Genomic DNA, 16017 nt, shown 5'->3' with positions numbered 1-16017 from the left:
AAGAAAATAAGTGTCTGCAGCAGCCTCCAGAAAGCATAGAGCAACTATGCCTCTTTTCCTTTTCTATGTCTGGTCCCCCATACTTTAATTAAAGAAAAGATCTATGTGGCCACTTCCTAATTAGTAAATTAGGAAAATCCCTATGCAGCTAATAAATAATCACCCAATTAATAACTTCTCATCTGCTGAAAGGCTGCTCTTACAGATTCACATTTGGGTAGACTGCTCATGGCTGTTTCTCTTCTGGTTCAGCAGGAGGCAAAATGAGACACTCACATTGAGCCTTGGAGAGAGGCTTCCTCCTGCATAACCTTTCTGAGGTGCATGAGTGAAGTGAAGAGGGCCAAGTACGCGCTTTCTCCCTTCTGAGCAAGTCTATAAGTGAAGTTCCTCTCTGGGCATAGCAGAGAGCGCCAATCAAGCAGAAGGCCAGCAGTCATTCCAAGGTTATCACCCTTTGATATGGTGATGCCTTATGCAATTACCCTTTGAACCTGGAGAGGCTGCTCTTAAGAGGGAGCTGCTCCGCCTGAGGCCCTCTCTCATTCAACCTTCCGAGGGACAGTGCTGATTAGGAGATGTCCTATCCCTCTGGTGGAGATAGGAAATTACAGTTTTAGTCTGGCCTCAGGAAGCAGTCTGGAAAATGTAACCAAATCTCCTGGGAGATAAGATAATAGCACCTCATACCATTCATTCATTTTGACAGTTTTGACAAAGGAAGAGAAGGGCAAGGTCCTCCTCATGTGGTGTGCAGGACACCTTAGGTGCTCAATAAAGGACTGCCTGGAATGTTAGTTATCTGGGTCAATTCTTCAGTTCTCCAAAGTTACTGGGCAGTTACCTGCCAGTGCTATGAGAATATTTTAGAACTTTCTCAGTTTGTTCCCTCTAAAAACAAGAGGAATTCCCTCTAAAAACAATCAGGGATTGCTGCTGATTCACGTTGTTGTATAACAGAAACCATCACAACATTGTAAAGCAATTATCTTCCAATTAAAAATAAGAAAAAGAAAATATGGAAGAGCATTGATTTGCGTAAGTCTGGATCTAATATAATATATTCCCTTTTGAGGGCTGTAACACCAATTGCTTAACTCATTACAGAGGAAATTATTCACGAACCATAAAGTGCAAGTGGCCTAAGTCTGCCCGTGCAGCTGAAACAAGGCAGTGTGGGAAAAGGCCAAATGCACAGTCGAGGCAGGCAGGTCACAGTAATGGGGAGTGAGTAGGATGGTCTGCAGGAGCCAGCATCTGAGGGACTGGAGTGAACTCTGGCGCAAGGCTGACAGTACTCTGCTTCCCACTGACTGGGGACCCAGGACACTGCCGTGCTTACCACCACATGTTCGATGTGATTCGGACACATCCACCTGCCCAGGGGCATGGCAGTGAGCGGGGGCTCGAGGCAGTCCATGTGGAACAGGAGGGGGCAATAGTCACACTGGATGAGAGGGGCCACACGACAACTCCTGCAAGAGAGAGGGAAGCCATTGATACGGCAAGGTGAGAGAATTCACGTGGACTCTGCCCTGTGGGATGGCTTCCCTTCCTTAATCCTAGCCGTGTTCTTTCACACTCTCCTCCCCAGTAATTCAGTTCCATTCACCATTAGGAAGATGGATGAAGCTGGGGGCCACCACTGGGCTTCTCATCACTCTTCTAAGCGGAATGCAGAGAAGTGAATGCTCATTTGGAGTAAAGCTAAAGTGGCTGTCGGAGCAGGAATGATCAACGCTCGGTACCTACTGGGGAAGACCGCCAACCCTGCTCTGATCTTTCTACTCCTTAACAGAAAGCAATTACCTCAGTTAAAAAAAAAAAAAATCACTAGCAACTTTTCCAGAGTCTCACACTACAAGAGGAAAAGATTTCTCTTCCACATTAAGCCCTCAGTAAAACTGACAACCAGAGAGCACTGTGCTGGGAAAATGCTTTTGTTATGTACTCATGTAAGTGCAATTCCAGGGAGGGCGTGTAAGCAAATACCAGTTATGAATTGTACCTACGATACCCCAGGAGTCCTGATACTTCAGAAGTCCTGAAGTCACACTGGAGCCACAGTGTGGGTCTCGATCCTGTCTTGTTCCCTATAGCTTTTGCTGTGGAACATTTCTCATTGAGAGCTATTTTCTCTTGCTATCCTGCCTTTCTCACGGATCCAAGCCAGTAAGTCCAGCTTCAGTAACTGAGGCAGCTGGTTCCTGTCACTGCGGAGATCTTATTTGAAGGAAACCAGTGTCCCGGGGAAGCTACAACTGGGGCAGCCTAGAGGCTTTTGGAAGTCATCCAGTCTGATGCATGCCAGCTAGGGTGGATACTTGTACTACTTTTAAATTCATCTTTAGCACTTCAAAAATTATTAGCCTTTCTCAGGGATGTGTCTCTTGGCTGGCCAGAGTTCTTCCTGCTAGCTAGTCTAAATATCCCATGATTCATTTTAAATCCAACTTCTCTTGCTTAAGCCTCTATCAACATGGTTTACGGTACTTTTGCACCGTGATTGTTCGAGGATTTCTTTTTTAGAACACTCAAGGCTCTGGTCAATTAGTCACTCAGTCTCTTTGTACTCACACCATCAGATTACGGGTTACCTCTATTTAACATGGACTTCCCTGGTGGCTCAGACGGTAAAGTGTCTGTCTACAATGCGGGAGACCTGGGTTCGGTCCCTGGGTCGGGAAGATTCCCTGAAGAAGGAAATGGCAACCCACCCCAGTATTCTTGCCTAGAAAATCCCATGGACAGAGAAGGCTACTGTCAACGGGGTCGCAAAGAGTCGGGCACGACTGAGCGACTTCCCTTCCCTATTTAACATACATGGTTTGGAAGAGGTGATAAAAGAGAGAAAAAACATTTGCTGAATGAGGAAGAGCCCTTTGCTAGTGAAGAAAAATACCTGTTACACGTGAAGCAGACTTTGACCGGTAAGGGAACAAGACCATTGTGATCTAACTCGTGCTGTGTTTTCTTAACGTTTTTCCCTGTGGTTTCCTCCTTTCTTCTCCTCTTGCTGGAACCTGGAAGAGAAATTGGTGGTGCTAAACGTTCTCTGGAGGCAGAGTTCCTAGTCTGGGGTATGGAAACAAGAGTGAGTCAGAGGAACGGATCTTAGTAAAACCATGTGCCATGGCCTGGACACAGATCTCTTTCTGAGGGCCCTCCCTATCCCAGGCTGGTTTCCAGTGAGAAATAGAATGAAAAAGCAGGAGAAGGGACACGTAAGTCAGAACCATGATCACGAGTTCCTTGTTCTGTGACAGAAATACATCCTCAGCGTTTTGCAAACATCAAGTGATCAGCAGCCTAGGTTAGATACTTGCAAATTAAGAAACACAAAGACCCAGGTCAAATGGTCAACAAATTCTGCAGAGGTGCCTGAGTAAAAGACTAATTTCACTGCATTTTAACAGAAAGCAGAAAAGCTACGATGCTGTATGCATCCTACTGACCAGCAGGTTTCCTATGCCTGCCGATTTCACTTTCTACGGGAAGAAGAAAATAAGATCTAGATTTTTTTGGTATCAAGGAGAAGCCATGACTTAATTAAAAAAAATTTTTTTTAAAAAAAGGGAATGAAAAAAGAAAAAAAAAGGGGAATGGAGGACAATTTATAATATCCTTCAAGACTACAAGTGCATAGTTGCATAGTTTTGACCCAGCAATTCTAATATTAGTAATTTATCCTCCATACATTCACATGTATACAGTGATACATTTACAAAATTATTTGTTGAAACACCATTTGTTGTTCCTAACAAAAGATTAGGAACAACCAGGATGTCCATTAATAGAAAATTAGTTTATATAATGTGTTACTATGCAACCATTAAGAAAACTGAGGATAATGTGGACATTAATATCGAAAGATGTTAAGTAAGCATGCTATTTAAGGGGAAAATGATAAACATATCTGTATTGGCTTCTAAGATACATAAGAATCAAACAGTGGTTATCTGTGAGGGGAAGGAAGGTGGAAATCGGGCAACGGCGGACAGGGACAGGTGGGAGATGTTTTATTGAAATTCTTCTTACATTTTTTGATTTCTAAACTATGTGTATGTATTCCACATCCCGCGCCCCCCTCCCCTGCCCTGTTTTTAAAGTGATATTGGAAAGGGTGGAAATTAGAAAACTGACTAAGCATGTAAGCCTTCAAAGATCTTTCCACAAACCAAAACAGGAACTTGAGACAGTGGCTACACAGACAGTGACCCCAGGCTACACAGCCCTCTGGGTGGACGATGTCCTTTGTGGAAGCCGGGGTAGGGGGGAGGATATGATGGTCTGGCTAACCTGGTAGTGCAGTGGTACAAGTCAGTTCATTGGGCAACTGGAATTGGGTGGGGTTCCGCTCCATGGCGGCAGCGATCAGCAGCTCAAAGGGCCGCCTCAGCTGGGGCTGCACGTAGTCCGGCTCTGTGGCCACTGGCTCCTCGTCCACATCGATGATGTCCTCATCGACGTCATTCTGCTCAGAGGTGGGGGTCTCCGTGCTGGCGTTGGATGTGGGTGTGCCAGGTCGGCTGGCTCTCCTTTCCAGGATCCGGGCATGGGCAATGGCCTTGAGTTCAGTTTTGCTAGCTGATCTGTCCAACAAGTCAGTGTCACTGCTGGGGGATGTAGTCCGTTTGCCAGATTTGTCCACCAGTCCATTGACATGGCCCAGCTCCTTCTTCTGCTCTCGTTTCTGTGCAAGTGAACAGGCGGGCCCATCACATAGAGTATCACAAAACAGAAAGCGATGGATGCTATGAGTCCTGCTAGACCACTCACCAAAACCATGAAGGTCTCTAATATTACAGACTCACCCACCTGTGGACTTGTAACACTGGTCTGTGAAAGTTGACCAAACTATGGCTGAACTAAACTATAGCTGGCAAGACCAGTGGGGCAGGGGATCAGAAAGTACCAAAGTCAGAAACAAACCACACATCCTATGATACATAGTGTCTCCACACACAAGGTGGGGGTAAAGGGATTAAAGTTAAAGCAGTGAGAAGAAACTTAGACTAAGTGGGGACAGTGAGGACAACTCAGGGAATCAAGGACCGAGAATGCTGCCGTTTGCCTTGGGAGTGTCCTGAAGGGTTAAGAACTTTGCTCAAAATAAAGGTCTGTAAAAGCAAAGGTAAAAAGTAAAACGGGCAAGCCGAGCTTCCTATCCAGGGATGGTGGGTGCCGACTTGCAAGGCAACCACACTACAAGGTGGAAGGATGGTGTGTGGAGCAGAGCGACCCAGCAATCATGGTGTCCAAGAAGGGTGGCTTTCATGTCTCCAGTTTAACTGGAACTCTGAAAGTGACACTTTTTGAATGGAAAGGTGGGGACAGGGAAAAGACTAAGTGCACAGAGTAGGACTGAATGACTGACAAATACATTTTCCTCCAAGGGTCCAAGCAGAGTAAAGGTTTAGCACTGGGGTCCAGTAAGGAGACATGGGATCTTGTCCCAGTTCTGCCACTGATTCCCTATGACCTTAGGTGATTCCGGCTGGAGGGCAGGAATTCCTCTCTGTGTGAAGTGAGACTAGGAAAACCTTTCTCCTCCTCCTTGCAGGGATTTGGTTGTGACAAAGAGCACCGGATACATGAAAGGGGTGGCTCTGAGATGGGGGGAAGATATAGCCTCCACTAGGAGTGAGACCTGAACATGAGAGGTTGGTGAGGTCCACAGGAGGCCATTTCAACCCCCTTCACTGTAACTAAGGGAGGCCAGAGGGCTGGAGTGGTGGTGGTGGTGCAAAAGGCAGATATGGCATGGGAAGACACAGAGGTCCACTTGAGAGCAGGGAGTGGCATTTTGAGAAAAGCACACTATGCAGAAAAAGGCATACTATAGTATAATCCTCCGCAAGTAGTTCTGTTTAAATTGTTGAGGAAGTAATAGATCTTGGAGTCAGAAAGTTATGGGTTCAAAACTTGGTTCGGTCAATTCTTTTGAGTACTTGGGTAAGTTCTACAATTGTGAACCTCAAGTTTCTTCCTTTTAAAAACAGAGATAATAGCACCAGCACTCATAGGAGGCTGTATGGATTACATGAAACACATGTAGAACAGCCAGCTATGATGAGCATCAAAACAATGTTAGCTCCTCTTCTTCACCTCCTTTTCCTGGCTTCGTCTCTTCTGCCACAGTAGTTCCCAACCCTGTCCAGTTCAGTTTTTTTGAGTGGCAAGTTTCTGAAAGGCCTCTTGGCTGACAGATGCTTCTAACTGGCCCCACTCTAATCTAGCTGGGAACACACAGGTAGAGATTGGGAGGAGGACAAGCTGAAGGACACTTGCTTTGTGGACATTAAGAGAAATCAAACCACTGCTCTGGTAGGGCGGTTGACTTGGCCTTGGCTTACTTTTTAATAGGAACTCTATGCACACATTGAAAAAGTGTCCGCCTAATTGTTAACCTTCTTCTTAAAGGCTGAAAACTGTTACACACATAAACCACAATCTCTGAATCATCTCATCCTGTTTCTGCAACAAAGGAAGTCATCATTCATTGTGACATCATGTTGAGGGGCCAGGAAAAGAGGTGATGTCACAACAAAGGACAGTTGCTTGGTGTGTGATTAGTGTGGGGGTAGGGCAGGGAATGGTTTACAATTCGCACACAAATTCTAATCCACAGCCTGTAATTTGAGGATTGGGTCTCGCTATCTGGTGGAAGCACACTTACTTCCTTTTTTGATAAGGGAGCATTTAGCTTTTGAACCCCACAGAAGTTCTCAACGTAGAAAATTATGTTCTCAAAGCCAGTACTGAATTATCAAAGCTGAGGGAAGGGGAGCTGAAGAGAGGACAACGTGGGGTCCAAGTGGGTCAAAGTGCTCTCCACCCCCCACACCTGACCAAGCCTCTGGAGACCAGTGACTTATTTGCCTCGAAGTGAGGGGAATCCTTTTTCTATCAAGCTGCAGGGGCAGCCTTCTTCAGCCTCTTTCGCCATGGAAACAGCTGCCAGTATGTTCAGGCCAGTTATCAGGAGGTCTACAAGGAGATCAGACTACTTCTGTCACTAGTGAATGAACACGTCTCAGTAAATTAACACACCTCTTCAGCCCATTTCAGCAGCCCATGTTTGGATTTTAGGCCCTACTGGATTCTAAACAGTCAACATGGGGCGTGTGAGGGTGATTCAGGGCTGGAAGAGATAAGAAGAAGGGACGAAAATGCCTTCAGGGCCAGGCCGTCTTTGCTCTCCATTATCAGTGGTCTAGATCTGGCATTTGGAGCAAAGCCTTCAGAAAGCAGCATTCTTACCTTTCGGCGAACGGTGCACCGGTGACACATCCACTCCCCAGGAGGCAACATCTCTTCACTCAGTGGAGGGTTGCTACGAGAAAAAGACAAGGGCAAGACTAAGTAACTAATGCACCAATGCAGCAGGGACAAGCCTAACTAGGTCTGATGCAAAGCTGCATGTTGCTCAACTTGTATTCTGTAGTTATACATCTCTTATCCTTCAAAATGCTTACTTGGCCCCATTTACAGTAACCTAAGGAGTAAGCTTGGTAGCTCAGACAGTAAAGCATCTGCCTACAATACAGGAGATCCGGGTTCGATCCTTGGGTAAGGAAGATCCCCTGGAGAAGGAAATGGCAACCCACTCCAGTACTGTTGCCTGGAAAATCCCATGGACGTAGGAGCTTGGTAGGCTACAGTCCAAGGAGTCGCCAAGAATCGGACACGACTGAGCGACTTCACTTTCACTTTCAAGGAGTAAGTATACATTCCCACATCTTAGAAAGAGATGCCAAACCCAGAGCTATGAACACTGGACTGACAGGGAAAGATATAATGAACTGGTTTGGAGCAATGAAGAGTCATTCCCAAACTCCGCACCATGCTAATAAAATCACAGAGAGGTCCTTCATAGCTATTTCAAAGTCGGCTAGTGGAAGTCCATGATCTTCCACCTGCTGTTCAAAGCCCTCTGTCATAGGGTCCCCTTCCATCTTCCCAGGCCCCTTTTGGGAATTTTTCTCCCTAGTTAAACTGAAGACTTGCTATTTCTTCCTCTAAAACTCTTTCCTCTGAAAGCTATGCCTATCAAAACCCTATTCATCCTGTAGGGCCTGCCTCAATCAGCCTATAGTAGCTAAAGATGGCTACAAATTCTCTGCTACCCTTCCACCCAGGAGTCCATTTCCTTCCTCGTGAACTGCCTTGTCTTCTTCTGACCACACCTCGCAGCTTGCAGGATCCCAGTTCCCCAACTAGGGCAGGGATTGAACCCATGCTGTCAACAGTAAGAGTGTGGAGTCCTAACCACTGGATCACTGAGGCATTCTCTCCTGTGACGTTCTAACCACAGAATGCAGCAGAGGTGACAATGTAGGAACTTCCATGGCTGGGTCTGAAGAGCCCTGTAGATTCCATTTTTACACACTTGGAATGTTCCATCTCAGAGCCCTGCTCTCATGCTGAGAGGTCACACAGAAGAGACTTCAGGCACTCCAGTCAGCTCCAAGTCAACAGCCAGCACCGACTATGGCTACATGACTGAGTCATCCTGGATCATGCCAGCTCAGCTGAGCCTCCAAATAACCACAGTCCCAGATAACAACTGAACACAAAAACCATCCAGCTGAGCCTAGTCAACATGCAGGTTTGTGAGAGATAATAACTAGGGTCTGTTTTAAGTCACTGAGTTTTGGGGTAGTTTGTTACCAGTGATAGGTAACTGAGCACACAACTCCTCCACGCACTCTTCTCAGACTACTAAGACATCCTTCTTATGCCTTCCCTTGTGTGACAATTCTCTTACTTCTTTTATCAGAGGAATCAAGACAAGGACTGGATCTCCTTCCCTCTTTGTATCTTTACAATAGAGAGGCTGCATAAACAGTAGTCACTCAGTAAGTCAATACTGAATCAAAATTATAGCTGTGGAGGGCTGGTCTTATTGATTCTCCAGATCATTGATTTCCATTAAGGTTTATAAAAATCATATGAAACTTTATTGAATTCTTAGGAGGGTCACATTTATAATGTCTCCACAGCAGGAGTTCTCAAAGTGTGGTCTCCAGACAAGCAGCATCAGCATTATCTGGGAACTTACTAGAAATAAAAATTCTGTCCAAAAAGATACATGCTCCCCAATGTTCACAGCAGTGCTATCTACCATAACCAAGATATAGAAGCAACCTAAATGGTCATCGACAGATGAATGTGTTAAGATATGGTATACATATATAATGGAATATTACTCAGCCATAAAAAAGAATGAAACACCACTTGTAGCTGAGTGAAGGAAGTCCTAGAAAGACAAATCATCATTTATCACTTATATGTGGAATCTAAAAAAATGATACAAATAACTTACTTGACTTGCAGACATAGAAAGCAAATTTATGGTTACCAAAGGGGTTATGACCAACCTAGATAGCATATTAAAAAGCAGAGACATTACTTCGCCAACAAAGGTCCGTCTAGTCAAGGCTATGGTTTTTCCAGTGGTCATGTATGGAGATGAGAGTTGGACTGTGAAGAAAGCTGAGTGTCAAAGAATTGATGCTTTTGAACTGTGGTGTTGGAGAAGGCTCCTGAGAGTCCTTTGGACTGCAACGAGATCCAACCAGTCCATCCTAAAGGAGGTAAGTTCTGGGTGTTCACTGGAAGGTCTGATGTTGAAGCTGAAACTCCAATACTTTGGCCACCTCATGCAAAGAGTTGACTCACTGGAAAAGACCCTGATGCTGGGAGGGATTGGGAGCAGGAGTAGAAGGGGACGACAGAGGATGAGATGGTTGGATGGCATCACCGACTCGATGGACATGAGTTTGAGTAAACTCTGGGAGTTGGTGATGTGCAGGGAGGCCTGGCGTGTTACGATTCATGGGGTTGCAAAAAGTCAGACACGACTGAGCGACTGAACTTAACTGAACTGAACTGAAAGGGTATAGCAGTGGTGGAGGGTAGGGTGGGGGGAAGATAAATTAGGATTTTGTGATTAACACACATACACTGCTAAATATAAAGTAGGTAAACAACAAGGACCTACTGTATAGTGAAGGGAACTATATTCAGTATCTTGTAATAACCTATAATGAAAAAGAATGTGTGCGTGTATGTATATATAACTGAATCACTTTGCATACACTTGAAACACAACATTGCAAATTAACTATAATTCAATTAAAAAATTAAAAAGAAATGCAAATTCTGAGCCCTCACTCCAGGCCTACTGAGTTAGAAATTCTGAGATGGCCTCAATAATGTGTGTTTAACAAGCTCTCCAGGTGATTCTGCTCAATATCCAAGTTTGAAAGCCACTGCTATACAGAATAAGGTTACATTTATGCTTAAGAAATTCCTACATTTGGTTCCTGGGATTCACCAACTTGGAATGATGTGAAGGAAAATTTTTTTCATAATATATGAAAAATGCTAAAAACAAATTATTATATATATCTTATATATGTACAGGCTATGAATATATAAGGACTCTTCCTTAAGTCCTAGGCCTTAATGCTAGGCTGCTTTACCCTTTCTACCTAAATAGCATTTAGCCTGACAATTTTCCCTAGCTCCTGCTTTGTCAACACATCCCTGGAGCCCTAAGCGTACATGTCAGGATGTCCACCAAGCCCTCACAGCTCATTGCTTCCTATTTGGTTTCCCTGGTGGAATCTCAGGAGGATCCTTACCAGGAAGCAGAAAAAAGGAGGCACAGTGGCCTACTGGGACAGGTCTTCAAGCCCTAGATAACCACATGTGAATGTCACCTGTAAAGTCTCCCCTAGCTCCTTCCAATATATTTCCTCACAGGCCATATCCAAACTAATGAAATGCATGTGCGTAATTTGCAAAGGCCTTACAGACTCTGCTATGCTTCAGCAGCTGTCATATTAAAATTAACCCTGAAAGAGCTGTCATTTCTGATTCTGTTTTTCATCATTTCTTTTCATCTGCTTACTGGCTTTGTGTTTTGTATCAAGATAACCTACACCAAACATGTAAAGCAGGGAAGGGTGAGGCAAGGTGGCAGTGGCTTAGATCTTTTTACCAAGATGTGAATGCCCCCCTGGCTGCTCTTCCTGCCTTCTTCAATCTATGTCTAACCCTGCTGGCAAAATAATTCTGCCACAATCTGATCATGTCAGTCTAATGAAAAGCCCTTCCATATTGCCCTCACCCCAAAAGGATAAAGGTCAAGCTCCTCAGTACTGCAGGCCAGGAATCTGCCCCTTCCCCAGCTCCATTAGTCTGGTGGCTCCCCACACAGTCCATGCTGTTTCTCAACCCTGTGTCTCTCTGCTCATGCCAGAGCTGCTACCCACAACCACAAAAGCTAAGCCTGCCTCCAATCCTTCATCTGGTGAACTCCTTATTTTCTGGAGCTGAAGTCAGGCATCATCTCCAGGAAGTTTCCTCCGACAGCCCACGATCCTCTATGGCACTTCTGGGCCACACTATATACTGAACTCTCAAGGAACCTGAATCCTGCTCTCTGCCTCATTTACCTTTGTATTTCCAGTCTCTGCATAATGTTTGGCACACAGCAGGTACACAATTAAACTTTAAAGAACTGGGGAACGCAAAATGAATGGGCTTCTAAGAGTGAATGTAACTGCCCCCTCGCCAAAGTCATGAGATGAGGCAATGTGGCTGGGTACTTATTTTGGTGGTTAAATCACACATGAAATTACTTATATTTTCTGTCACAAAACAATAAAATATCAGAATCAAAGTCCATACCTGCAAGCCTAAACTTCATACAGCAACACCCTACTGAAATCCTCTTTACACAATTTATCTTTCTTAACACAGGGGTAAAATGCTTAAAATCTGTATTAAGCAGCTCTCAAAAGTAGCTCCTGGTTGGCTTCTAAAGGATCACTTTTAAAGATACCATGCTTAAGAACATTTCTCAGAATCCTAGATTATGACCATCTTGTCTACCCTGAAGTGTGGGATGAGGGCTGCAAGTTTAGGGAGTCATGAAGGAAAGTCAGAGTGTTGTCTCAAGGATGAACACAGACATTTTAAAAAGTGAGGCCTTGCTGCTTTCTTGAGACAGAACATACATCTTGAAATAAATTTGAAAATATGGTATCTCGAGAGAAGGCAGCAAGATCTAAGATGGCATGAATAGGGAAGGAAGGTCTATGTTTCTTGAAAATGACCATCAGAGTCATGGCTGGAAAACAGGAATGATGATTCTTTCCTCTTTGAGCAATTCCTTTCAAGCTATGTGGAAGGCAGCTTTTATAAAAAGCTTTTATTTTTTTGGCCGTACCACATGGCATGTAGGCTCTTAGCTCCCTGACCGGGGACTGAATCTATGCCCTCTGCACTGGAAATGTGGAGTCTTAACCACTGGACAGCCAGGGAAGTCCTTAGAAGGCAGTTTTTCAACTCAGACATCTTGATAAAGAGTCACGAAATGGCTCAAGGAAAGACAGGCTGCCATTGGGGCAGGGTAATGAGCTCAAAAACTAGTTCTGAGGATGCTGTTCTGCAAGCAGACTAATGTTGTTCTGTATCAGAAACAGTGCCAACAGAGAAAGGATTCCAGGGAGAAAGGAGATTCTTTTTTTCTCCTTTTCATTTATTTTTATTAGTTGGAGGCTAATTACTTTACAATATTGTAGTGGTTTTTGCCATACATTGACAGAAACCAGTCACGGATTTACATGTGTTCCCCATCCCGATTCCCCCTCCCAAGAAAGAAGATTCTACAGCCTTGGGATTGCTCACACACACATCCTGAGGACTCCCCTGCCTCATCCACTCATCTTAAAGCTCCTTCCCTCATTAGAACAGCATTCTCACAAGCATGCAACTTCAAAACAATTATATGCATGCCAGAGTCTTTAAATCATAATATGCCTGTCAAGAAGAACACCAACCCAGCTCCCTCTCAACCCTGTATATCAGTGAAGACAGGGCGCTGAAGGCCATCCTCTACAGAAGGAAACGATTGAAAGTTAAAGTCAGGTAACGCTGAAATGATCAGAGTTTCTGCTGCTCAGTAGTAAAAACCATAAAAACACTACTGTGAGACAGTGCCACTTGTAAAGACATCAATGTGCTTCCTAATCACTAAGCTTAGAGACAGCAGAGTGGTAATCTCATTTTACATCCAGTGTATTACGGTTCACAAAGTGTTTTCACAGATGCTCTTATTTGATCTTCACCATCAAACTGTGAAAATTCTTACTCCCATCATACAGGTATCTCCAAACTCATTTATCTAAAGCTATGGAGTCAGAAAGCAGCAGAATGAGAACCAAAATCAAGCTTCCTGGTTCTTCCAAATCTTGAGCCCAATCTGTTTTTAAAGAACCTTTGGGAGTTATCTTATTTCTGGGGAACACAATGGAATATCCATCAGGGTAACTTACTCAACCACAAGGTCAAGCATTTCCCTCTCCATTAGTCTTCCTTTATTGAGTTCCCACTGCTTCCTAACCAGTGCCACACTGGAGGTACCACGCTGGAGGAAGGACACGAAGCAAACCAGTTATGATCTACCCCGTCAAGAAACTCAGCCTCTAGGGAGAGAAGACCAGTCATTCATCCACTCAAGTATTTACTGGACACTATGCTATGCTTCCCAGGCAGTGCAGTGATAAAGAATCCACCTGCGAATGCAGGAGACACAAGTTCCATCCCTGGGTCAGGAAGATCTCCTTGGAGGAGGAAATGACAACCCTCTTCAGTATTCTTGCCTGGAAAATTCCATGGACAGAGGAGCTTGGTGGGCTACAGTCCACTGGGTCGCAAAGAGTTGGACATGACTGAATTCTCCCTCTCATACCCACACCCTGCCTCCCCCACGTTATGTTAAGCAACGTACTAAGTGGCAAGATTTCAGAAACGGTCCTTGCTCTCGCGGACCCCAGTGGGGAGACAACATGGAAAGGACAGTTGGTATGGAGATCACATACAACCAGCTATGAGCTGCTGCTTGGCAGAAAGACCTATGTGAGACTCAACTGCTCATGGACCCCAGACAACCCAGAGCCTCAGAAGTTTGGTCTTTTGGTATCTGAAGGTGACAATGGCCCTTCCCTGATTCTTTCTACATTGCAACAACTGCTATTCAGCAAATGGTAATTAAGCCAGTGACCTAGAGATGATAAAGTTAAGGATCTTGAGGTGTTCAGGAGGAGACTAGTTTTATTTTTTTAATTTTATTTTTTGGCCAAGCTGGGGATAATGTGGGATTTTAGCTCCCTGACCTGGGATTGAACTCATGCCCCCTGAATTGGGAGCACAGAGTCTTAACCACTGGACCGCCTGGGAAGTCCTGAGACTATAGTTTTAGAAGAAGGAGGTGTATTTCGGTATTGTGATAACCTACCTGATAAAGGAAGGTTCTGGGAGCGGAGACATTTTCCTGGGAACAGAGACTGAACTTCACCAAGCATACAGTGGTCCACCAACCACCTTTAGGTTCCTTCTGAGAACTAAGTCCTGGGAAGAAAGGTGAGCCCTGGAAAAGTGGTGTTCTATACGTGAGCTGGCTTGTCTTGGAAAACTGGTAGCTCTCTAGACAACAGGCCAAGGATCTTTATTTTATTTTCTGGCTTCAAAGAATATGGCCCTCAGTGCTAGAAAACAGGCACCCTTCTCCCCAGGACAGAAGGGTGTCCTGGGAGCATGGTACTCTTACAGAATCTTCCTGTTTTCACGGCTATGGATGTTTCCTTCCAGATCGTTTGTTAAAAAGCAATTACTGCAATTACTGGTCAGAGAGCGACTGTTCACCGCTCTGCAACTTGCTATTTATTTTAACCGCTACCTGATCTTGAAGACATTGTAAGCTATAAAATACTTCACAACAATGGAGCTCTAAACCTTCAGAGATGTTACAACTGAAGGATATGCATCTCACAGAGTAGTGCTCTGTGAGGCCTGAGAGGGCCTATAAACTGTTAACAGTAACATCTGCACACAAACCAATTAAAAAGCTGGTCAAAGGGGCTTCCCTGGCCGTGCAGTGGTTAAGAATCCACCATGCAATGCAGGGGCCACCAGTTTGATCCCTGGTCCGGGAAAACTAAGCCTGTGTGCTATAACTACTGAAGCCCACGTGCCTGGAGCCCCAGCTCTGCAACAAGAAAAGCCACCACAGTGAGAAGCCTGTGCACTGCAACAAGGAAGACCCAACGCAGCCAAAAATTAAAAAAAAAAAAAAAAAAGAAAAAAAACTTGTCAAAAACATTAATTATTTCAAGCAAAAACTCCTAAACCTCTGCTGCAGGACTCTAGCATCTGAACTCCCACAAACAAATCAAGTGATGTGCCTCTGTTGCTGAAGAGGGTGTCTAGATTGGTCTATTGAGAAAATCACAGACATACAACCCTCAGCTAACTGTAATATCTGTGCTGGGTCAAAGATTCAAAGTCCAGAGCCAGATGATCCCAACTTACAGCTAAAGGATGGAAGAAGCCCGGGTTTAATTTAGAATGTCTCTTTCATTCACTAATGAGGCAGCAGCTCACCACTGCAGGTGGAAGATGTTGGTAGCTGTCATGGTTCTTGGCTCTCTAATTAAGAGGATCTATTTCAAGTCATATACCAGTGCGGTTGATCCCAGTCTAACCTCACTCATCTCCCTCGCCTATTAATACATGTGAACCTGCCCGACATTAACATTTACTTCAGATTTAGTCGCTACCAGCGGGACCTGTTGCTCCACAGCTCTGTGCTAATTATCCATCCAGCACAAGCAGTTTTTCAATATAGAACTGGAAGGGAGAGGGGGAGGGGATCGAGAGAACAAAGGGAGGAGGGGAGAGGTGAAGGGAGACAGGGAAGCAGAAAGACTGCCTTTTATTTCAGAGATTTCTTTTTTGCATCACAACATGGAGATAAAAATGGTACAGGGCTCTGGACTTTTTTTTTTTAATATATTGTTACTGATGTATGGCTTGCAAACGTCCATCCAGCTAAGTGACACTGACATTTTAAAACTTGAGCCAAAGGCAGTCAGAAAATATCACCTAACCAAATTAAAAGCTTTGGTGTATGTCTTAGGACAAAAGGAAGCAGGTGGATGA

At 44.5% G+C, this 16017-nt stretch overlaps 1 protein-coding gene across 4 annotated transcripts in view; it reads right to left on the bottom strand.

Annotated features, from left to right (window-relative positions):
* Nucleotides 1–16017, bottom strand: part of PHF12 (PHD finger protein 12) — a 39033-nt gene that overhangs the window by 10984 nt on the left and 12032 nt on the right. For 3 of the 4 annotated variants that reach the window (XM_065908865.1, XM_065908868.1, XM_065908867.1), the window contains 4 exons: nt 7264–7336; nt 4300–4693; nt 2903–3023; nt 1343–1475 (listed from right to left, as the gene is read on the bottom strand). In XM_065908865.1, coding sequence (XP_065764937.1) covers nt 1343–1475; nt 2903–3023; nt 4300–4693; nt 7264–7336 — 721 coding nt within the window. Of the gene's footprint in view, nt 1–1342; nt 1476–2902; nt 3024–4299; nt 4694–7263; nt 7337–14314; nt 14994–16017 lie in introns of those variants that run through there. The other variant, XM_065908866.1, reaches the window with a different exon arrangement.

This window comes from Muntiacus reevesi, chromosome 18 (genome assembly GCF_963930625.1).
Source record: "Muntiacus reevesi chromosome 18, mMunRee1.1, whole genome shotgun sequence".
Lineage (NCBI taxonomy): Eukaryota > Metazoa > Chordata > Mammalia > Artiodactyla > Cervidae > Muntiacus > Muntiacus reevesi.
Note: the sequence above shows the minus strand (reverse complement) of the source record. Positions and strands in the feature narration are given on the sequence as shown.